Below are 24,228 nucleotides of genomic sequence, written 5' to 3'. Positions count from 1 at the left end.
CTGGGGGCTGCGGGTGCAGGGTCTCTCCCAGGCGTCGGGACTTTAGGTTCAAAGAGTCGCGGTCAGGGGAAGCCTCGGGATTCCCTCTGCAGGCGGCGCTGTGGGGGCTCAGGGGGGACAGGTTTTGGTACTCACAGTATCAGAGTAGTCCTGGGGTCCCTCCTGAGGTGTTGGATCGCCACCAGCCGAGTCGGGGTCGCCGGGTGCAGTGTTGCAAGTCTCACGCTTCTTGCGGGGAGCTTGCAGGGTTCTTTAAAGTTGCTGGAAACAAAGTTGCAGCTTTTCTTGGAGCAGGTCCGCTGTCCTCGGGAGTTTCTTGTCTTTTCGAAGCAGGGGCAGTCCTCCGAGGATGTCGAGGTCGCTGGTCCCTTTGGAAGGCGTCGCTGGAGCAGGGTCTTTGGAAGGCAGGAGACAGGCCGGTGAGTTTCTGGAGCCAAGGCAGTTGTCGTCTTCTGGTCTTCCGCTGCAGGGGTTTTCAGCTGGGCAGTCCTTCTTCTTGTAGTTGCAGGAATCTAATTTTCTAGGGTTCAGGGTAGCCCTTAAATACTAAATTTAAGGGCGTGTTTAGGTCTGGGGGGTTAGTAGCCAATGGCTACTAGCCCTGAGGGTGGGTACACCCTCTTTGGGCCTCCTCCCAAGGGGAGGGGGTCACAATCCTAACCCTATTGGGGGAATCCTCCATCGGCAAGATGGAGGATTTCTAAAAGTCAGAGTCACCTCAGCTCAGGACACCTTAGGGGCTGTCCTGACTGGCCAGTGACTCCTCCTTGTTTTTCTCATTATTTTCTCCGGCCTTGCCGCCAAAAGTGGGGCCTGGCCGGAGGGGGCGGGCAACTCCACTAGCTGGAGTGTCCTGCTGGGTTGGCACAAAGGAGGTGAGCCTTTGAGGCTCACCGCCAGGTGTGACAATTCCTGCCTGGGGGAGGTGTTAGCATCTCCACCCCGTGCAGGCTTTGTTACTGGCCTCAGAGTGACAAAGGCACTCTCCCCATGGGGCCAGCAACATGTCTCGGTTTGTGGCAGGCTGCTAAAACTAGTCATCCTACACAGATAGTCGGTTAAGTTTCAGGGGGCACCTCTAAGGTGCCCTCTGGGGTGTATTTTACAATAAAATGTACACTGGCATCAGTGTGCATTTATTGTGCTGAGAAGTTTGATACCAAACTTCCCAGTTTTCAGTGTAGCCATTATGGTGCTGTGGAGTTCGTGTTTGACAAACTCCCAGACCATATACTCTTATGGCTACCCTGCACTTACAATGTCTAAGGTTTTGTTTAGACACTGTAGGGGTACCATGCTCATGCACTGGTACCCTCACCTATGGTATAGTGCACCCTGCCTTAGGGCTGTAAGGCCTGCTAGAGGGGTGTCTTACCTATACTGCATAGGCAGTGAGAGGCTGGCATGGCACCCTGAGGGGAGTGCCATGTCGACTTACTCGTTTTGTCCTCACTAGCACACACAAGCTGGCAAGCAGGGTGTCTGTGCTGAGTGAGAGGTCTCCAGGGTGGCATAAGACATGCTGCAGCCCTTAGAGACCTTCCTTGGCATCAGGGCCCTTGGTACTAGAAGTACCAGTTACAAGGGACTTATCTGGATGCCAGGGTCTGCCAATTGTGGATACAAAAGTACAGGTTAGGGAAAGAACACTGGTGCTGGGGCCTGGTTAGCAGGCCTCAGCACACTTTCAATTGTAAACATAGCATCAGCAAAGGCAAAAAGTCAGGGGGCAACCATGCCAAGGAGGCATTTCCTTACATATGGGAACACATGTATTTGCTGCCTTCTGATGTGTGCAGCGACTACTGCTAGACATTTGGTAAAGACTCTTGGTGCGGTTGTTAATCCGAAAGGCAGTACCTTGAATTGGTAATGTATTCCTTTGAATACAAACCTTAGGTATTTCCTGTGCGATGGGTGTATTGGTATATGGAAATACGCGTCCTTGAGGTCTAAAGTTGTCATGTAGTCGTGTAGTTTTAGCAATGGTAATACTTCTCGTAGTGTGACCATGTGAAAGTGGTGTGATTTGATGAATGTGTTCACTATTCTGAGGTCTAGGATTGGTCTCAGCGTTTTGTCCTTCTTTGGTATCAGAAAGTACAGTGAGTAAACTCCTGTGTTTATTTGTGTGTTTGGCACTAATTCGATTGCATTCTTTTGCAATAGTGCCTGCACTTCTATCTCCAGGAGATTGGAATGATGTTTTGTCAAATTTTGTGCTTTTGGTGGTATGTTTGGAGGGAATTGTAGAAATTCTATGCAATAACCATGTTGGATAATTGCTAGAACCCAAGTGTCTGTAGTGATTTTCTCCCATGCTTTGTAATAATGACTTATTCTTCCCCCCACTGGTGTTGTGTGGAGGGGGTGAGTGACATGTGAGTCACTGCTTAGTAGTAGGGGTTTTGGGGCTTTGAAATTTTCCTCTATTCCTAGGGAATTGCCCTCCTCTATATTGTCCCCGAAAACCTCCTCTGTACTGTCCCTGGTAACTGGACGGTGTTGCCTGTGAGGTGCTGGCTTGTGTGCTCTGACCCTGAAACCCCCCTCTAAAGGGTGTTTTACGGAATGTGCTGTAACTCCCTCTGCTCTGCGGGGAGTAGAGTGCGCCCATGGCTTTAGCAGTGTCCGTGTCTTTTTTTAGTTTCTCAATCGCTGTGTCCACTTCTGTACCGAACAGTTCTTTTTCGTTAAAAGGCATATTGAGAACTGCTTGCTGAATCTCTGGTTTAAATCCAGACGTTCGGAGCCATGCATGCCTTCTGATAGTTACAGATGTATTAATTGTCCGTGCAGCTGTATCTGCAGCGTCCATGGAGGAGCGGATTTGGTTGTTGGAAATGGTCTGTCCCTCCTCAACCACTTGTTTTGCCCTATTTTGTAGGTCCTTGGGCAGATGGTCAATGAGATGTTGCATCTCATCCCAATGGGCTCTGTCATAGCGCGCAAGTAGTGCCTGGGAGTTAGCGATGCGCCACTGGTTTGCAGCTTGTGCTGCGACTCTCTTACCGGCTGCATCGAACTTGAGGCTTTCTTTATCTGGGGGTGGTGCATCTCCAGATGTGTGGGAGTTGGCCCTTTTCCTAGCTGCTCCTACAACGACAGAGTCTGGTGGCAGCTGTGTAGTGATGAAAGCCGGTTCTGTAGGAGGCGCCTTATACTTTTTTTCCACTCTTGGTGTGATTGCCCTACTTTTGACCGGCTCCTTAAAGATTTCTTTTGCGTGCCGGAGCATACCAGGGAGCATAGGCAGGCTTTGGTAGGAGCTGTGGGTGGAGGAGAGTGTGTTGAATAAAAAGTCATCCTCGACCTGTTCTGAGTGGAGGCTTACATTGTGAAATTGTGCTGCTCTAGCCACCACTTGAGAATACGCAGTGCTGTCCTCTGGTGGAGATGGCTTCGTAGGGTATGCCTCCGGACTGTTATCTGACACTGGGGCGTCGTATAAGTCCCATGCGTCTTGATCTTGGTCACCCTGGCTCATGGTGGTGTGAGCTGGGGAATGTGATGGAGTTTGTGCTGGTGAGACGTTAATCACAGGTGGAGGAGAGGGTGGTGGGGTAACTTTTTTCACCACTTTTGTTTGTGGTGTTTGTTCAGTTTGGAACTCCAATCTTCTCTTTCTTCTAATAGAGGGAAGGGTGCTTATTTTTCCTGTCCCCTGCTGTATGAAAATACGCTTTTGCGTATGGTCTACATCAGTTGAGTGTAGCTCTTCCTCAAACCTATGCTTTTGCATTTGGGAGGTTAGCGAGTGCTCTTCTGTATAAGAGCCTGAAACTGGGTCGGTTGCAGTTTGTTTTGGCACCGAAACCTGTCTGCATCTTTTTTCGGCTCCGAGGTGACTTTTTTCTTTTTCGGGGCCGAAACCTCTCGGCGTCGATCTTCTTCGATGCCGCTGTCTCGGCGTCGAGCCGTGTCTACACCGGTATCTCGGTGTCGATGCTTGTCTCCAGCACTTTCTCGGTCCCGAGAAGGCTGCGTGCCGGTGTCTCGACCGAGTCGGACGATCTCGGCACTGTTTGGGCCTTTTTCGGTGCCGACGGTCGGTCACCGAATTTATGGGTCGAGCCATGGCCTGGTGGCAGTGGCGTCCCCTGGGCCTTGTAAATCTTCTTCTGAGTGGTTTTCGACGTCTTACTCACGGTTTGTGTATCGTCGAATCCTTCGGAGTCCGATTCTTGGATCGAAAAGGTTCCCTCCTCTTCTTGTTCCTCGAACTCCCGGTGGGCTGTCGGCGCGGACGCCATCTGAAGTCTTCTGGCTCGACGGTCTCGGAGTGTTTTTCGGGACCGGAACGCACGACAGGCCTCGCAGGTGTCTTCACTGTGCTCAGGTGACAGGCACAGGTTGCAGACCAAGTGTTGGTCTGTATAGGGGTATTTATTGTGGCATTTGGGACAGAAATGGAACGGGGTCCGTTCCATCGGCGTTCTTCTGCACGTGGTCGGGCCGACCAGGCCCCGACGGGGGATCGAAAAAATTACCCCGAAGGGCACCGGAGCTCTTCGATCTTAGACGCGGTGTTGAATCTAACTACGCCGATCCCGAACGCAACAATACCGACGAAAATCTTCCAAAATTAGCTATCTTTCCGTTCCGAAACTCGGAGCGACAGGAACACGTCCGAACCCGATGGCGGAAAAAAAACAATCGAAGATGGAGTCGACGCCCATGCGCAATGGAGACAAAAGGAGGAGTCACTCGGTCCCGTGACTCGAAAGACTTCTTCGAAGAAAAACAACTTGTAACACTCCGGCCCAACACCAGATGGCGAGCTATGCAAAACATGCGTATCTACAGCGACAGATGCCATCGAACCACACATTTTCTAGCTTTCCGTTTGCTAGCTTGGTTTGTTTTAGGCTGGCCAACGTGAGTTCAGTCCTTCCCTTGCCAAAACCGTATTCACAGAAGCCTTCAGAGTTCTCATGTTCTGTAAATATGGCTGTAAATCTTGTTCTTATCTCATTACATTTGCTGTGCATTCGAAGAGCCTGGGTCAAATGCCAGGTGCGGTCTTTAATGGGCACTTGTTTACTTTCTCCAACTTCAAAGTGAGAGGATTTTTGTGACTATCTTGCTGGATAGTGGGGGTATGAAAAGGTTTTTTCTAGCGCACAAAATAAAATGTGTAAGTATTTCACAATACACCAGAATTAAGAACGCACAAATGAACCTTATTTTTTGTTATTTCTGAAGCATGTTGGAAACCAATACTTTAAAATGATCAAAACGAATCATTAAACTAGGCCATGCTATTCCCACACATTTAAATCTGTGCACCGTATAGGTTTATTCGTAAACCTATGTCTGTGCAAATGAAATGGTCATTTTAACTGAAAATGTGTTGTCTGTAATGGCAGTGTGCTACCACACCATAAATACTCTAAACCACTCCATATCACTGCACACTATGCCACTTCATGCTACGTTTCTCTACTCTACCCAGTACCACTCTACTCTATGCTAATGCACTCAATACTACGCCACTGCATTTTTGCCACTGCACTTTACAGCATTCCAGTCTAGGCCACACCAATCTACTATGCACACCTCCACTCTGATGCTGTTCTCTAAGACACTCTCCAAAACTGCACTCTATGTCAATCTGTTGTACGCCACTCTAATCTACTCTGCACCACAGCACTCTACTTCACTTTACTCTACGCCATTACGCTCCATGTCACTCTACGCAACTGCAATCTACCCTGCACCACTCTACTGTACGCCACTTACCTATACTTTGAAACAATCTACTCTACGCCACTGCATTCTACATCACTGTACTCCAATCTATGCCACTACACTATATACCACTCTACTCTTAACCACTGCACTCTACGCCACCCTTCTCCACTGCACTCCAACACTTTACAACTCTACACTTTCCGCCACTGAACACTACGTCACTCTACTTTGCACTGTGCCACTGCACTGTGTAGCACTATACTCTACTCTACTCTGCACCACTCTACTCTATTCTACTCTACATCACTGTACTCTATGCCACTCAACACTATTCTGCACTCTACACCACCCCACTGTATGCCACTTGACTCTACTCTGCACTCCACACCACTGTGCTCTATGCTACTCAACTCTACTCTGGGCCACTGCTTTATGCACCACTGAACTCTATGCCACTCTATTCCACGTCACTCTATGCCACTCGACTATGCCACACGACTCTGTGCCATTGCCCTCTGCATCACTCTGCGTGCTGCATTGAACACCACTGCACTCAATGCCACTGCACTCTACTATATTCTGCAACACTCCACCAGTCTACTCCATACCACTATAATTTATGCCACTCTACGCAACTCCCCACTATGCCATTCCAATACACGACACTCTCTGCCACTCCACATCACTCTACTCTTTGCCATTCCACTCTATGACACTCCACCCTTCTCTATGCCGCTAACTTTTTGCCATGCTGATGTACAACATGCTAAAACACATTGGCAAAGCCAACAGCTCTTGCACAGGCAAGACCTACTGGCTTTACAAGTGCTTGTTGCTTCATCAAATATTATCAAAGTTGCTCATAAATAAGAACATGTACTTAACACGATCGTTGTTTAAAGGTCACAGATCTTATTTAGTTAAAAAAAATATCAGGTGTGTCTACACAGCTTCCATTATCATGCAACCACAAAAATATAAGATAACTTATCCTACCACCAAATGAAAAGCATCCACAGCTGCATTGTTGTTAAAGATAATCTGACTAGTCATGCAGGTCAGTACTTTCAAGTTTATAAATTTGTTTTGCTACTTGCAGATTGACTACTTAGTGTGCATATTCGAATTGATGCACAAGAGGGACATTTTAAAATCTCAATGACGGCCTGATTTTTCATTTGTAAAAATCATGCTATGAATAACATTATTTCTTCTCCATAGAATAGCTCTTCAGAAAGGTGTTCTGCCAAAACTGGGTGTCCCTCCATCTCTCTTTACATTAAAACCGAAAACTAGACTTATCTAATAAAAATGCCTTCACCATCTGAATGCTCGTTTAAAATAAAACACATTATTAAAATGCAAAACCGATTTTGGCAACAAGCTGAAATAAAAGGGCATGCATTCAACCCCCTGCCGGCAGTCCTGTGTTTCTCACCAAGTCTGTGGAAAACGTTTTTTAAACACCACAAAAATCATGAATCCGACCAGATTCTAGATCTTCAAAGTGATTTAAAAAAACAGAAGGGCATAATGAAAGTTAGTTTGATTTATTATTTGTGAAGCGCACTAATACCTCAGTAAGAAGTGCCCTGGTGCTAAAAGGAAACCAAAAAGCAGTGGAAAAACAAACACTAGGTTTCGCCTCTCATCTCACTAGTCATTGCCCCTTCGCTCACACATCACTGGTTTCCATACATAAGAGTACACACTACCAGTCACTCCAGCTGCAGGGACACTGCAGCTTTCAGTGCCATTGGGGAAGCCTCCCTTACTGGTAAATAGCCCGTGGATATCAACACCGCTCCAACCCAAACACACCCCAGCGTGCAACCACAGGCAGAACAACAGGAGTACAGTGGTTTAAACGATCAACAGCTGCCTCACTCCAAATTTCACATTCATAAATTCATCTCACAGCACAACGCCCAAGGCATTACTCCAGAAGCTGACAAATGGGGCCACAAGCTGGTGCTCGAAAAGAATGCGGCCCGAGCCTGAAGGAAACCCCAACCACCACCTTTTTTTTTTTTTTTTTTTTAAACATGTCATAAGGTGTTCTAGCCAAAGCTACTCCTAGCTTTAATCTTGGGCTTTTTTGTCAGGGAATTTCTGTTTTTTTATCATGTACCACAGGTGGACACTGGGTGCTGTGTCCAACCCACACTGTGGACGATCTTTGACTGTGCACACATACGGTTGGCGGCAGGCCCCACACTCAAGGTGCCATGTGCAGCTAACCCCCCACTGCGTACGGAATTCAGGGTATGATGGTTAGGTGCGGGACCTGGCCACAGCCCAAACTTTTCCCCTCAATTTTCAAGCATCCATTGGTACAAGTTAGCGAAAGGCCTACACAGCACATGCTGGCCACCAAGCCTGATGACCAGCCCACTATGGAGTTCAGGACTTGCCATTACCTAAGCCCTGCGCTTTTTTCTTAGGCTAACTCTGCCACAAACCTGACGTCTCATGGACCTCTGCTGGACCTCTCACAGGCCCAGCAGACGATTCCTTCACACTTTTTTGCTCCCATACCTCTTTTGAAGAATCTTCACTGAGCCTGCCCTGGTGACCTCAAATCTCGTGGATTTTTTTGGCTTTTTGAGCTAAATTTTGTGTGTATTTGCCAAGCAGTACCAAATTTAACAAAACAAAAAATGGCTTTTGGATTTTTCAATGGAAACTCTGACCAAACCAAAACTACAGAATTACTATCACATATTTTGTAGCAAAAGTGTACGTATCTGTAAGCGGATTAAACCTCATGTTGCTAAAACAAGGTGGAAAACTGCGCTACAACATTCTCATCCAACTTCTCATGCCACAAAAGAGTTATAAACGGGATGAGCTGCAAACACATACACAACACCTGAGCCAGAGTTATTCACCGTCAGTGGACCCTGCTTGGAAAGAGCTGGCCGGGATTTTGATTCTAATCCAACATTACGACCCTTGACCAACAGCACCTGTAGAACCTGGTGGGAGAGGGGATGTAAAAGGATAAAGAATCCTACCGGTTGTGACTGACGAACCCCGAAGTTGATAGCCTGTGTCCGATTCTCCCGCTGGCCCTGTACCACTCTACCTCCAGGTTCTCCAGGGGGCCTCTCCACATCATGGGAAAGGACGTGGCTTCTCCGCCTCAGTGGATAAAGAGGCAGGCATGGGTCAGATGGGGTTGCAGGGTGCGGGGCTGGGCTCGGGGATGCCTGAAGAGAATGTGTTTCAAGTCGGTGATGGGAAAAAAAGAAAAAAGGAGAAAGTAATCAAAAACCCAGGGGAAAAATGAGGGGAAGAGGATATGGCAGGAAAAGCCTACAGACAAAGCTACAGACCAGCATGCACACCACACCAAAAGACAATGATGCTAAAAGGGACCCACTTTAGCATTCAGTAATGTTACTGAAGTTACAACGCACATATAAACATAAATGCCTACGGAAGAAAAATATATTAGTTTTCAAAGGAAAAATTCAAAAACATTTCTAGAGCTCAAAGAAACCAATCGGCAGAAGCATAAATCCTCGCCTTCCTCTAGCTGTTTTAAGGAATTTATGTATTATGTTACAGGAAGTTTTCTTCTACATTTAAACTAAGCTATTTTCTTTAAAAAGATACATGCTCTACTGAGTGACAGTAAACTTAACTTCAGATCATAAACTAACATTTTCTTCGGATAATTTTCATCTAATTCTTTATGCCTTTTCTCATCTAAGCCTAACACATTCTATTTCGATATACAGATCATCACACTGGTTGGGTTAAAAAAAAAAAAATCTATCAAATTTATCACCAAACATAGGCTGTTGCCGCCTCCTAAATCTAAAGAGACAGGGAGCAAATTAAAATAATGAGGAAAAAAAAAAAAAAGTTTAACTCCACAGAACATAGTCATAGGATATGTATAGTGCTCAGTTTCTACCCAACAACAAAAGGCTGAGAAGGAAAGCTAGGCAGGAAATGTACAATACAGAAGCCCATCATTACATGAGAAGCACATAACCAATGGGCAGGTCTACAGGTAACAGTTCTTAACAAATCCGATTTCATTCCTTTTAACCTACTTTAATGAAATGGAGTAAAAAAGGAAATTCATACATTTAAGTGAGTTGAATGTTCGATGTGGAAATTTGCAGTGCTCTGTAGGTCACGAATACAAATATGTGCAAGGATGACTCAGCTTTCTATCCTTACCATGTCAAAAAAGTAAGTAGCAACAAATCGTCTACTAGTACCATCTGCGCACAGAGCTAAGAAATGACAGATGTGCGTTATGAAGTTCTATATAATAGCACGTTATCATTAGTTAAGGTGAACCGAGCCAAAGAAATTCAATTAATTATATAACGCACAATAAAAACCTATGGGTACTCAGTGTCAGTATTATTAATAATTCACATTAGTTTGGTCAGCACACAAAACAGAATACTTTGCAATTTTCAGGAACCGGCAAGACATGCAAATTCTTATTACAAGACAGAGGTCGCAGAGTCACTAAATTGTGAATAAGGTACCTCTAAAGAAACTGAAGAAAGTCCCAAACATTGTTTTACAACATGACAAATCATTTTGAAAGGTACGTTTGCTTCTAAGATGTGACCAAAATACTTAAGGGGGGAAGGAATGGAGTTGATACGCGAGGCATTGGCTGACAAAGACAAAACAAACACGTTATTAAGCCTTAGAGAAAAACTTTAAGAAATGGAGTGGTTTAAACCTGAAAAACAACAAAACTATAATACTCCTCGTCCTGTTGATACCCTATCCCAGGATCCACAAAGACATCAAATTCCACACGCTATGCTTGACGACTGATACAAATGTCGAGTTCTTACTTCCTTCGAAAGTCATTCCTCTTCAAACGTGATAGTAGGAATATCTGAAGAAAGTAAATAAAGCGGGGAATTCTTCATATTTGAATAAAAGTCAAGGACCTGTGTAAAGACTAATGGAAGGGGTCATGGAAAGATTTTATGGTGTAGCCCTAAATGGTCAGTTTAGGTAGTACCATTCTCTTGCCACCAGGTCTAATTTGCTCTAGCAAATGCAAGGTGCATGTTTAGCTGGGGCATCGAGTTATTTTTTTTAAGCGTCGTTGTCCTCATCCAAACAAAGCAGTTATAGTTATATTTAAACTGTTTATTTTCCTAAATGTGGGGTTTGCAGACTACTGTATGTCAGAATCAAAAGTGCTTCACTATGTTCTCAATTACAATTTAGATTTAGTGCATGAAGATAGTAACAGATTTAAATGTGTTCTTCATATTACACGCAGTTTCCCTAGTAAGTGTTGAACCCCACAGAGCCATCCTACCACAGCCCAAGTTATTCATTAAGTATTTAAGTTAAACATCCTTATGCTGCATGCTGGCACTGTACTGACCTTCAGTAACATTTAAAAACATAAGCAACTTGTGTAGTTGTAGACGTCCGGCTGGCGTTCACTCTTTAAAGTAGAAAGTGACAATTACACGGTATCTTATTAATGGCACGAGGCCAACCATAGATGAGATAGGATGGGAGGGTCATCAGGAATCTGCGGCTAGGCAGGGTCTTTACCAGAAAGAGCATTAATCAAGTTAAGTCTCTTCTGTTAGAGTTCTAGCCACAAGTTCCTCACCTTTTGAATGATACCAAAGCACTAGAAGGTGGGTCTCTCATTCGACTCAAACCAGAAAGTCCTGCAGGGCTGAGTGGGCAAAATGCCCCTCTTAGCAAACCAGACCATCCAGACAACAGTGCTTTGTGAACATATGGAGGGACGTCCACGTAACCGCCTGGGAAATGCTTAGGACAGGGACTCTGCATACTCACGCAGTGGTAGTGACTTTGACCCTGGTAGACTGAGCATGTACTCCTTCCAGGTGCTGCTTTTAAGCCAATGCGTAATGTAGAGCACGATCCAGCAGTAGATGGCTCTCTTCTGCACAGCATGGTGTTCCTCACTCCAGAGAACCCCACAAAGAGCTGTTCGTCAACCCGGTGTCATTTGGTACGATCTACGTAAAAGCTCAGCGCCCTTCTGGCATCAATCAATCAATTAGATGACCTGCAGAAAGTGACTTGTCACCTGGGAGGTATCCAGATGCTAGCAAGATCCAGGGTCTCAGTCGAAGAAAACATTTTCAGCGTCCTACGGGACTCCTGTGGAGTACAGGAGGTCCTGAGGTGTAGGGGAAGGCTGTTCTAGACTTTGGCGGCAAGGCAGCAGAAGGAGCGTCCTACTCTGCTGCGTTGTATTTGGGGGTACAGTGCGATGGAGGGAGAGATGCCTGAGGGTCTGAGGTCCATGCAATGGAGCCTCTATTCCAATTTAGAGGGATGAGGCAGATCATAGAACGCAGGGAAGGTGATGTTTTGACAGAGGTGGAACAGCATCACAACTTTAGGCAAGAAACATGTCCGGGTCAGCAAAACCAGTTTGTCAGGGAAGAAGGTAGTGTAAGGCAGGGTGACAGCTTGAAGCTCACTCACATGCGCAGTGATGTTATGGCGATGAGAAACACTGTCTTGAGAGTGAGGAGCCACAAGAAACAGCTGTGAAGTGGCTCAAATGGAGTACACATCACAAATGTGAAGACAAAGTTAAGGTCCTGCTGTGGCATGACAAAGGGAGAGGGAAGAAACAAATGATGTAAACCTTTCGAAAATCACTTAACAACTAAAGACTTAAAGAGGGGATGATCCGGCAGCCGTAAGAAGACCAAAATAACTGAAAGGTACCCTTAAAACTGTGCCAAGAGGAAGGTCTTGCTGGGCCAAGAACAAAACAAACCGCAAAACATCATGGAGGTGGTGGTTGGGGGGTGGAGGACTGAGGTGTGAGGAGGGGGATTTTCAATCTACTGATTACTGCTCAAAGTTAGAAATGTCACAACAGGCATCTGCAGTTTTTGATGAGGGTTGCCTGGCTGCCAAAATGAAATCAACCATCTCCGTAAAAAAGGTTGACGTTGTTCAGGAGTCTCCACTCAATCTCCAAGCATGAAGATGAAGATCCTCTCAGATGGGGAGCCTGATCAGAAGACAGATGCTCAAGCCCAGGAGTTTTGGATACCATGATCTCAGTGCCCAGTCCCGGGCCACTAGGATGACATGGGCCCGGTCGGTACTGAACTTGAGGTGCAAGTGGTGTCAGCAGAAAGGCATACAGGAGTCCCAGGTTCCACTCTAGATGGAACGCGTGTCCGAGCTAGAGAAGCTTTGGAAACTCCAAAGTGCTGACATTGTGCATTCTCTGTGGTGGTGAAAAAGATCAAGCCAAAGTTCTCCCCATTCACCGAAGAGACTTTGCGCCACCTCTGTGTGTACATGCTACTTGTGATCCACTAGATGTCACCAGTTGAACTCGTCCGCATTGGCATCCAATATCCTGCCAGGTGGTTCACCACTAGGAAGATTCTTTGGTGGTCCAGACACTTCCATAAGAGCAGGGCTTCCTGGCACAGGGTCTGTGACTAAACTCCGTCCCGTTTGTTGTAGTACTACATGGCTGTGGTGTTGTCCCAGAGACCTTGTAGCAGCCTCCTCTTGAAGGATAGAAGTAAGGAAGGAAGGCTTTCAACGCCAAGTAGATGGTCTTTGGCTCGAAGGTTGATATGGAACTGGAATCTGCCAGAGACCAGGGCCTCTGACTTCCACTTCTCCTACCTCCATCAGCTCTGGGTGGGGAAGAGAGATGGGTTTGCTGCTTACCCAATTGCAGTCTAGTAACAACCACTTCAGTTCATCTGCATTTATCTCCGAAATCTGAACATGGTCAGAAAGGTTAACTTGATGTTGGGCCAACTGAGCCTTCAGATCCCATTGCAGAGCCCACATATGACCATCTGGCATGCTCAACCAACAGGATACAGGAGACCATCAGTCCCAGCAACCTCAATCTACCTCACTGAAATCCCGGACAGAGGCTGAAAGATTAGAATCATAGCCTGAATAGCCTGCACTCTTTCCCAGGGGAAAGGCACACGATGGAAACATGTCTAGTATGTCTCAGATGAAGGGGAATGTCTGAAAGGGTGCAACTTTGGTGCGTTGATAGTGAACCCTGAAGAAGACAGGAGGTTTGCCATAGTCTGGAGATAGTTCACATTTGCCTAGGGTGAGACCACTTTAACTAGCCAGCTGGCAAGGAAGACTGAAAGCCTGACCTCAGAACATGCACTGCTACCACCGCCATCACCTTCATGAACATCCAAAGGCCATTAGTGAGACTAAAGGGAAGCACAACAAAATGCTCCTGTTCCACCAGGAACTGCAAGTAGCACCGATGGCCCGGCAGGACAAGTATATGGAAAAAGACATCCTGCAGGTCCAACACACCATTCAGTCGACAAGGCAGAGAGCACCCAAGATCTGGGTCAGTGTGAGTATTTTGAATGATTCCATCCAGAGGAAGGTGTTGCGAGGGCACAGTCTAGATTCAGACTAAGGCCTCCGTCCTCGGGTACCAGAAAGTAGCGGGAATAACAACCAAGTTCTACTTCTGGCATGAGCACCCTCTCAATAGCCCCGTTGGCCAAAAGAGTTTTGACTTCCTTCGGCAAAACTGATACATGGTCCTCCATCAGTCACTAAAGGGGCGGTGGAAGGTGCTGTGGTGTGAAGAGAAGGGGGGGGTATAGCCTTCTGAATTATTTGCAGGACCCACCTGTCTGATGTTATGGTCTGTCCAATCTTACCTCCCACCAGGTGGCTGTCCTACACTAAGGGCATGCAACAAAGGTATTGCAGAGGAGTAGTGAACTGGGCAGCTTGCTAACCTTGATCACAAGGGTGGTGGGCACCAGAGCTTCGACTGGCACCTTGTGGGAGTTGGATTGGCTGGTGGTATAAGATATCTCTGTCAAAGCTGCTAAAAGGAATGGTAGGGTTGATGCAGTTGGCAAGGTCGAGCATGTAAGCCCAGGGAGCATGCAATGGTTCTGCTCTCCTTGAACCGCTGAAGAGCAGAGTCTATCTTGTCACCAAAGCAAGTCATGTCAAATGGCATGTTCAAGAGTGACAACTGGCCATCCCCTGAAAAACTGGTGGAACACAGCTAAGCGTGGTGGCAAATGGCAACACTGGTGCCAATGGCCCACCTGCTGAAATCTGTGATGCCCAAATCACAAGGAATTGTGAACGTAGCAGAGTCATGATCATTCTGTACGGCATGGGCGGGTATTTGACCTTCAGGGACACTTGGTGAGAGTATCCTCGACTCAGGGGGATGTATCAAGGTCACTAGCCTCCTGCTGGTTGGCCAATCTCATGGTTGGCCAATCTCACCTCCCGCATCACACTCACTGTCCAGATCCCTGTGAAACAGAGAAATGCAGGTTGCACGTTCGTCATGTGAAGGCAGATCAAGTGCAGCATCAAAGGGGTTCGAAGCCGAACCGGTGCTGATTTGACGTCAGAAAGGACTATTGGGGCCTTGTCTTCCAGCTTCAGTGGAGTTGGCATCTGCGTTGAGGCACCAGGAACCGGCGTGGACCATTGTGTCAGAGACAGAGTCTAGAGTGGAGCCAGAGGCAGCCCCTTTATGGGCTCAGAGGGTCCAGTTGGTGCTGAGGGAAACCTCTCAGCTGTGTGGCCCGCAGATGTGCCAGCGAAAGTCACTAAGGATCCAGAGAGTCAGAGCTTGGTCTTGTGGAACTCTCTGATCTATTCAGGAGTGTCTGACAGCGCCAGAAAACTCAAATTGGGCCGGAAAAAATTGCAGCATTCGCTCCTATGTCAAACGACAGCGGGATCAAGATGTATGGTGCCGCCCACATGCCTTCTCAGAGGAATGCGAGTGGTGGGAAATGGCAGAGTCCTGCTTAGATTTGTCTTTTTTATGTGACTTACCCCAAGATTTTGATCTAGACAAAGGACGACGTCTTGAACGACTCTGAAGACTTCTAATCTCGAACAGGACCTAACTTTCAACTTGGAACGGTCTTATTGAGGAGTCTTGCGGTGCTCGGCAAAGTGAAGTTTCATCTCGCTGTCTTGTGCGGCCTCTGGTTTCGTCGTCTCCCAGTCACTACAAACCTTAAGAGTTGTGGTCGTGGCTTAACCCCAGAGCCCACAGGCAAATTTGGTAAGGATCTGTCACAGACATTTCTTTGCAACAGTCTTTGAAGAGCTTAAATCCTGCTATTTTGGAGGTGAGGATTATAGAGAGATGGGAGGTAGTTCCAGATCTGCACCTGGAGGGGTGGCAAGAAAGGAACTGCTGTCAGCGTGCAGGAGTGGTGCCTATGTGGGCTCCATATGTCACTTCCAGAGTGGTAGGGCTTCAGTGCGTAGCGGCACAGCACCAGTTACCAGCATTCGGAGGTACTGCTGGAAAGTTTGTGATTCAGTAGGGAGCCTGCAGTATATTCAAAAGGTAAGGCATCTGCAACTAGAAATCTTTCAGAAATGTTAAATGTACTACATTAACAACACAAGGAAAAAATATATATCCCCCATACTGGGGAAAAAGATATGGAGTCATGGCAGTTCTTGTATTAAATCAGGTTACCAAAACCTGATCAAACTCCTTCATGTTGTCGTAGCGAACTTACTACTGAATTAAAAACATCAAAGCTGCATATTTAATAAAGGTACTGTTAGTGCAAATCTGCAGACCGGTTTCTTTGAAAGTGAATACCTGCTTTTTTGCTGTCACTGGAACACTTTGGCGATATCTGGTAGAAGAAACTCCACAGGTCTGAAACAAGCAGACTGACAACTTCCAGTATAGGTGTGCCAGTTTCCGTAAATACTGCTTCCAATATCCTGGCCTCAGGAAATTCTGAGAGTTGTCAGTGATGTACCAAGGATTTGGCACACTTCTTTGATGGTATTAACAACTTGAAAGGAGCCAGTTGCCATTTCAAGTTTGAGCTTTCCTCCAAGTCCCTCAGAGATTAATGTGGTTTGATGGCCACGCCCTGAACAGGAGATTATTGGCCCATTATTAAGGACGGATGGTGGGTGACTCAGACAGGGTGCCACACCCAGTACTGTTTTCTCTAACCTAACTGTGACATCCAGCAACTAAAGTCAATAAATAGGTCTAGTGGCATTATTCCTTGTTTGTCACCTATAGCTGTGTCTGAAATTTAAAAGGCAGCAGAGCTATTGAAACTTAATAGAACAATGACTTCCGCTTGTTGTTACTCAAAAATTATAGTTATGCAAAAAGCCCCAAAACACTTGTCTGTCAATTTACATTTTCCCAAATATCTTCTTGAGTAAGCCCACGGATGGATGAAATGGTGCTGTTTGTAGCAGTGAGTTGTTCTACCTTTATGTACTATCCATTTTTGTAAAGATTTTGAAAAATGTGTTTATACTTTTTGTAAGGAAATGCCTCCTTGGCATGGTTACCCACTGACTTTTTGCCTTTGCTGATGCTATGTTTTGAATTGAAAGTGTGCTGAGGCCTGCTAACCAGGCCCCAGCACCAGTGTTCTTTCCCTAACCTGTACTTTTGATTCCACAATTGGCACACCCTGGCATCCAGGTAAGTCCCTTGTAACTGGTACCCCTGGTACCAAGGGCCCTGATGCCAGGGAAGGTCTCTAAGGGCTGCAGCATATCTTATGCCACCCTGGGGACCCCTCACTCAGCACAGACACACTGCTTGCCAGCTTGTGTGTGCTGGTGAGAACAAAACGAGTAAGTCGACATGGCACTCCCCTCAGGGTGCCATGCCAACCGCACACTGCCTATGCAGTATAGATAAGTCACCCCTCTAGTAGGCCTTACAGCCCTAAGGCAGGGTGCACTATACCATAGGTGAGGGCACCAGTGCATGAGTACTGTGCCCCTACAGTGTCTAAGCCAAACCTTAGACATTGTAAGTGCAGGGTAGCCATAAGAGTATATGGTCTGGGAGTCTGTCAAACACGGACTCCACAGCACCATAATGGCTGCACTGAAAACTGGGAAGTTTGGTATCAAACTTCTCAGCACAATAAATGCACACTGATACCAGTGTACATTTTATTGTGAAATACACCCCAGAGGGCACCTTAGAGGTGCCCCCTGAAACCTTAACCGACTATCTGTGTAGGCTGACTGGTTCCAGCAGCCTGCCACAACCGAGACATGTTGCTGGCCCCATGGGGAGAGTGCCTTTGTCACTCTGAGGCCAGTAACAAAGCCTGCACTGGGTGGAGATGCTATCACCTCCCCCAGGCAGGAGCTGTAACACCTGGCGGTGAGCCTCAAAGGCTTACCCCCTTTGTTCCAGCACTGCAGGGCACTCCAGCTAGTGGAGTTGCCCGCCCCCTCCGGCCACGGCCCCACTTTTGGCGGCAAGGCCGGAGGAGATAATGAGAATAACAAGGAGGAGTCACTGGCCAGTCAGGACAGCCCCTAAGGTGTCCTGAGCTGAAGTGACTAACTTTTAGCAATCCTCCATCTTGCAGATGGAGGATTCCCCCAATAGGGATAGGAATGTGACCCCCTCCCCTTGGGAGGAGGCACCAAGAGGGTGTACCCACCCTCAGGGCTAGTAGCCATTGGCTACTAACCCCCCAGACCTAAACACGCCCTTAAATTTAGTATTTAAGGGCTCCCCTGAACCTAAGAATTTAGATTCCTGAAACTACAAGAAGAAGAAGACTGCCGAGTTGAAAAACCCCTGCAGAGGAAGAACAGAAGACACCAACTGCTTTGGCCCCAGTCCTACCTGCCTGTCTCCTGCCTTCCAAAGAAACCTGCTCCAGCGACGCTTTCCAAAGGACCAGCGACCTCTGAATCCTCAGAGGACTGCCCTGCTTCAAGAAAGACAAGAAACTCCAGAGGACAGCGGCCCTGCTCCAAAAGACTGCAACTTTGTTTCAAAGGAGCAGATTTAAAGACCCCTGCAACTCCCCGCAAGAAGCGTGAGACTTGCAACACTGCACCCGGCGACCCCGACTCGACTGGTGGAGAACCGACACCTCAGGGAGGACCCTCCGGCGACTCCGAGACTGTGAGTAACCAAAGTTGTCCCCCCTGAGCCCCCACAGCGACGCCTGCAGAGGGAATCCCCAGGCTCCCCCTGACCGCGACTGCCTGACTCTGAAATCCCGACGGCTGGAAAAGACCCTGCACCCGCAGCCCCCAGCACCTGAAGGAACGGAACTCTCCCTTGCCCAGGTGGTGGCTACCCCGAGGAGCCCCCCCCATTGCCTGCCTGCACCGCTGAAGAGATCCCTTGGTCTCTCATTGAAAACCATTGAAAACCCGACGCGTGTTTGCACACTGCACCCAGCCGCCCCCGCGCTGCTGAGGGTGTACTTTTTGTGCTGACTTGTGTCCCCCCCGGTGCCCTACAAAACCCCCCTGGTCTGCCCTCCGAAGACGCGGGTACTTACCTGCTGGCAGACCGGAACCGGGGCACCCCCTTCTCTCCATTGGAGCCTATGTGTTTTGGGCACCTCTTTGACCTCTGCACCTCACCGTCCCTGAGCTGCTGGTGTGGTAACTTTGGGGTTGCTCTGATCCCCCAACGGTGGGCTACCTTGGACCCAAACCTGAGACTTGTAAGTGATTTACTTACCTGCTAAAACTAACAATAACTTACCTCCCCCAGGAACTGTGAAAATTGCACTGTGTCCCCTTTTAAAACAGCTATTTGTGTTTTATGTGAAAAGTATATATGCTATTGTAATTATTCAAAGTTCCAAAAGTACTTACCTGCAATACCTTTCAAATGAGATATTACATGTAGAATTTGAACCTGTGGTTCTTAAAATAAACTAAGAAAATATATTTTTCTATAACAAAACCTATTGGCTGGATTTGTCTCCGAGTGTGTGTTCCTCATTTATTGCCTGTGTGTATGTACAACAAATGCTTAACACTACTCCTTTGATAAGCCTACTGCTCGACCACACTACCACAAAATAGAGCATTAGTATGGTCTCTTTTTGCCACTATCTTACCTCGAAGGGGAACCCTTGGACTCTGTGCATACTATTCCTTACTTTGAAATAGTGCATACAGAGCCAACCTCCTACATTGGTGGATCAGCGGTGGGGTACAAGACTTTGCATTTGCTGGACTACTCAGCCAATACCTGATCACACAACAAATTCCAAAAATTGTCATTAGAAATTGATTTTTGCAATTTGAACTATTTTTCTAAATTCTTAAAAGACCTGCTAGGGCCTTGTGTTAGATCCTGTTTAGCATTTCTTTTAGAGTTTAAAAGTTTGGTAAAAGTTTGAATTAGATTCTAGAACTAGTTTTTAGATTCTTAAAAAGTATTCCAACTTTTAGAAGCATAATGTCTAGTACAGATGTGAATGTGGTGGAACTCGACACCACACCTTACCTCCATCTTAAGATGAGGGAGCTAAGGTCACTCTGTAAAATAAAGAAAATAGCAATGGGCCCCAGACCTTCCAAACTACAGCTCCAGGAGCTGTTGGCAGAGTTTGAAAAGGCCAACCCCTCTGAGGATGGCAACAAAGAGGATGATGATAGTGACTTGGAGGGAGATTCCCCCCTACCAGTCCTATTTAGGGAGAACAGGGCCTCTCAAGCCCTGACTCCAAACATAATAGTCAGAGATGCTGCTTCCCTCACAGGAGGGACCAACATCTCTGAAATCACTGAGGATAACTCCAGTGAAGAGGACATCCAGTTAGCCAGGATGGCCAAAAGATTGGCTTTGGAAAGACAGATCCTAGCCATAGAAAGGGAAAGACAAGAGATGGGCCTAGGACCCATCAATGGTGGCAGCAACATAAATAGGGTCAGAGATTCTCCTGACATGTTGAAAATCCCTAAAGGGATTGTAACTAAATATGAAGATGGTGATGACATCACCAAATGGTTCACAGCTTTTGAGAGGGCTTGTGTAACCAGAAAAGTGAACAAATCTCACTGGGGTGCTCTCCTTTGGGAAATGTTCACAGGAAATTGTAGGGATAGAGTCCTCACACTCTTTGGAAAAGATGCAGAATCTTATGACCTCATGAAGGGTACCCTGATTGAGGGCTTTGGATTCTCCACTGAGGAGTATAGGATTAGATTCAGGGGGGCTCAAAAATCCTCGAGCCAGACCTGGGTTGACTTTGTAGACTACTCAGTAAAAACACTAGATGGTTGGATTCAAGGCAGTGGTGTAAGTAAATATGATGGGCTGTACAATTTATTTGTGAAAGAACACCTATTAAGTAATTGTTTCAATGATAAACTGCATCAGCATCTGGTAGACCTAGGACCAATTTCTCCCCAAGAATTGGGAAAGAAGGCGGACCATTGGGTCAAGACTAGGGTGTCCAAAACTTCCACAGGGGGTGACCAAAAGAAAGGGGTCACAAAACCTCCCCAGGGGAAGGGTGGTGAGACAGCCAAAAACAAAAATAGTAAAGAGTCTTCTACAGGCCCCCAAAAACCTGCACAGGAGGGTGGGCCCAGAGCCTCTTCACAAACCAATTTTGGGTACAAGGGTAAAAACTTTGATTCCAAAAAGGCCTGGTGTCGTAGCTGTAATCAGCCTGGACACCAAACTGGAGACAAGGCCTGTCCCCAGAAAAAAACCACTTCTAACTCCACTCCAGCTAAAACTGGAATGGCCAGTCTCCAAGTGGGATCAACAGTGTGCCCAGAGCAAATCAGGTGTCACACTGAAGCTACATTAGTCTCTGAGGGTGGGGTGGATTTAGCCACACTGGCTGCCTGGCCTCCTAACATGCAAAAATACAGGCAGCAGCTCTTAATTAATGGGACAAGTGTAGAAGGCCTGAGGGATACAGGTGCCAGTGTCACCATGGTGACAGAGAATGAAAATGTCACTTACCCAGTGTACATCTGTTCGTGGCATTAGTCGCTGCAGATTCACATGTTTCGCACAGTCCGCTGCCTGGTGTTGGGCTCGGAGTATTACAAGTTGTTTTTCTTCGAAGAAGTCTTTTTTGGTCACGGGACCGAAGGACTCCTCCCTCTTCGGCTCCATTGCGCATGGGCAGATGGGCACTCCATCTTAGATTGTTTTCCCCGCAGAGGGTGAGGATGGAGTTGTTTGCTATAAATAGTGCCCATGCAATGGAGTGAATACGTATGTACATAAAAAGTTTATAATAATTATTTACAAATGTACAAGTGTTTAAGATTTAAGATCTACTTCTAAACGGCTACAGGCTTCCCGGGGAGGCGGGAGGGCACATGTGAATCTGCAGCGACTAATGCCACGAACAGATGTACACTGGGTAAGTGACATTTTCAGTTCGATGGCATATGTTGCTGCAGATACACATGTTTCGCATAGACTATAAAGCAGTTACCTCCCCTAAAAGCGGTGGTTTAGCCTGTAGGAGTTGAAGTAGTTTGGAATAATGTTCTTAGTACAGCTTGGCCCACTGTAGCTTGTTGTGCATTTAGTACGTCTACCCAGTAGTGTTTAGTAAATGTATGAGGCGTAGACCAGGTTGCAGCCTTACATATTTCGCTCATAGGAATGTTTCCTAGAAAGGCCATTGTAGCACCTTTCTTTTTGGTTGAGTGTGCCTTTGGTGTAATAGGCAATTCTCTTTTGGCTTTAAGATAGCATGTTTGAATACATCTGACTATCCATCTAGCAATGCCTTGTTTAGAGATTGGATTTCCTATGTGTGTTTTTTGAAAAGCTATGAACAGTTGTTTTGTTTTCCTGATTAGCTTTGTTCTGTCAATGTAGTACATTAGTGCTCTTTTGATGTCTAATGTATGTAGTGCCCTTTCAGCCACGGAATCTGGTTGTGGGAAGAACACTGGCAATTCTAATGTTTGATTTAAATGGAATGGTGAGATTACTTTTGGTAGAAATTTTGGATTTGTTCTTAGAACTATTTTATTTTTGTGTATTTGAATAAATGGTTCTTGTATGGTAAATGCCTGTATTTCACTTACTCTTCTGAGGGATGTGATTGCAATGAGAAATGCGACTTTCCAGGTTAGATATTGCATTTCACAGGAATGCGTGGGTTCGAAAGGTGGACCCATGAGTCTTGTTAAGACGATGTTAAGGTTCCATGAAGGAACTGGTGGTGTTCTTGGTGGTATAATTCTTTTTAGCCCTTCCATGAATGCTTTAATAACTGGTATTCTAAATAGAGACGATGAATGAGTAGTTTGTAGGTAAGCAGATATTGCTGCGAGGTGTATTTTTATAGATGAAAAAGCGAGATTCGCTTTTTGCAAATGTAGTAAGTATCCCACTATGTCCTTTGTAGAGGCATGCAATGGTTGGATTTGATTGGTATGGCAGTAGCAAACAAATCTTTTCCACTTAGATGCATAGCAGTGTCTAGTGGAAGCTTTTCTAGCTTGTTTTATGACCTCCATGCATTCTTGTGTGAGGTCTAAGTGTCCGAATTCTAGGATTTCAGGAGCCAAATTGTCAGATTCAATGATGCTGGGTTTGGATGCCTGATCTGTTGTTTGTGTTGTGTTAACAGATCTGGTCTGTTGGGTAGTTTGACATGCGGTACTAGTGAAAGGTCTAGTAGAGTTGTATACCAAGGTTGTCTTGCCCATGTGGGTGCTATCAGTATGAGTTTGAGTTGGTTTTGACTCAACTTGTTTACTAGATATGGAAGGAGAGGGAGAGGGGGAAAAGCGTATGCAAATATCCCTGACCAACTCATCCATAGAGCATTGCCTTGTGATTCGCGGTGTGGGTACCTGGATGCGAAGTTTTGGCATTTTGCGTTTTCTTTTGTTGCGAACAAATCTATCTGGGGTGTTCCCCAAATTTGAAAGTACTTGTTCAGAACTTGGGGGTGAATTTCCCATTCGTGGACTTGTTGGTGGTCTCGCGAAAGGTTGTCTGCTAGTTGGTTTTGGATCCCTGGAATAAATTGTGCTATTAGGCGAATGTTGTTGTGAATCGCCCACTGCCATATTTTTTGTGTTAGGAGGCACAATTGTGTTGAGTGTGTTCCTCCTTGTTTGTTTAAATAATACATTGTTGTCATGTTGTCTGTTTTGACAAGAATGTATTTGTGTGTTATTATGGGTTGAAAGGCTTTTAACGCTAGAAATACTGCTAACAGTTCTAGGTAATTGATATGAAATTTTGTTTGGTGTACATCCCATTGTCCTTGAATGCTGTGGTGATTGAGGTGTGCTCCCCACCCTGTCATGGAAGCATCTGTTGTTATAACGTATTGAGGCACTGGGTCCTGAAATGTCTGCCCTTTGTTTAAATTGTTGCTGTTCCACCATAGAAGCGAGAGGTATGTTTGGCGGTCTACCAACACCAGATTTTGAAGTTGACCCTGTGCCTGTGACCATTGTGATGCTAGGCACTGTTGTAAGGGTCGCATGTGTAGTCTTGCGTTTGGGACAATGGCTATGCATGATGACATCATGCCTAGAAGTTTTAGCACAAATTTTGCTTGTATCTTTTGGTTTGGAAACATAGCACTTATTACCTTGTGGAATGCTTGCACTCTTTGTGGACTTGGAGTGGCAATTCCCTTTGATGTGTTGATGGTTGCTCCTAGATATTGTTGTGTCTGACACGGTTCGAGGTGTGATTTTGTATAGTTGATGGAGAAACCCAGTTTGTGAAGGGTTTGTATGACATAT

General features: G+C 46.2%; 1 protein-coding gene across 2 annotated transcripts in view; it reads right to left on the bottom strand.

Moving 5' to 3' along the window:
* Positions 1-24,228, bottom strand: part of RMND5A (required for meiotic nuclear division 5 homolog A) — a 371,570-nt gene that overhangs the window by 302,543 nt on the left and 44,799 nt on the right. Inside the window, exon 3 of one of the 2 annotated variants that reach the window (XM_069204434.1) lies at positions 8,712-8,906. The exons of the other annotated variant lie outside the window; for it this stretch is intronic. Within the exon in view, the coding sequence (XP_069060535.1) occupies positions 8,712-8,906 (195 nt within the window). The remainder of the gene's footprint in view (positions 1-8,711; positions 8,907-24,228) is intronic. 2 annotated transcript variants of the gene reach the window in all.

The sequence above is a fragment of the Pleurodeles waltl genome, chromosome 1_2 (genome assembly GCF_031143425.1).
Source record: "Pleurodeles waltl isolate 20211129_DDA chromosome 1_2, aPleWal1.hap1.20221129, whole genome shotgun sequence".
NCBI lineage: Eukaryota > Metazoa > Chordata > Amphibia > Caudata > Salamandridae > Pleurodeles > Pleurodeles waltl.
This window is presented reverse-complemented; position numbering and strand designations above follow the sequence as displayed.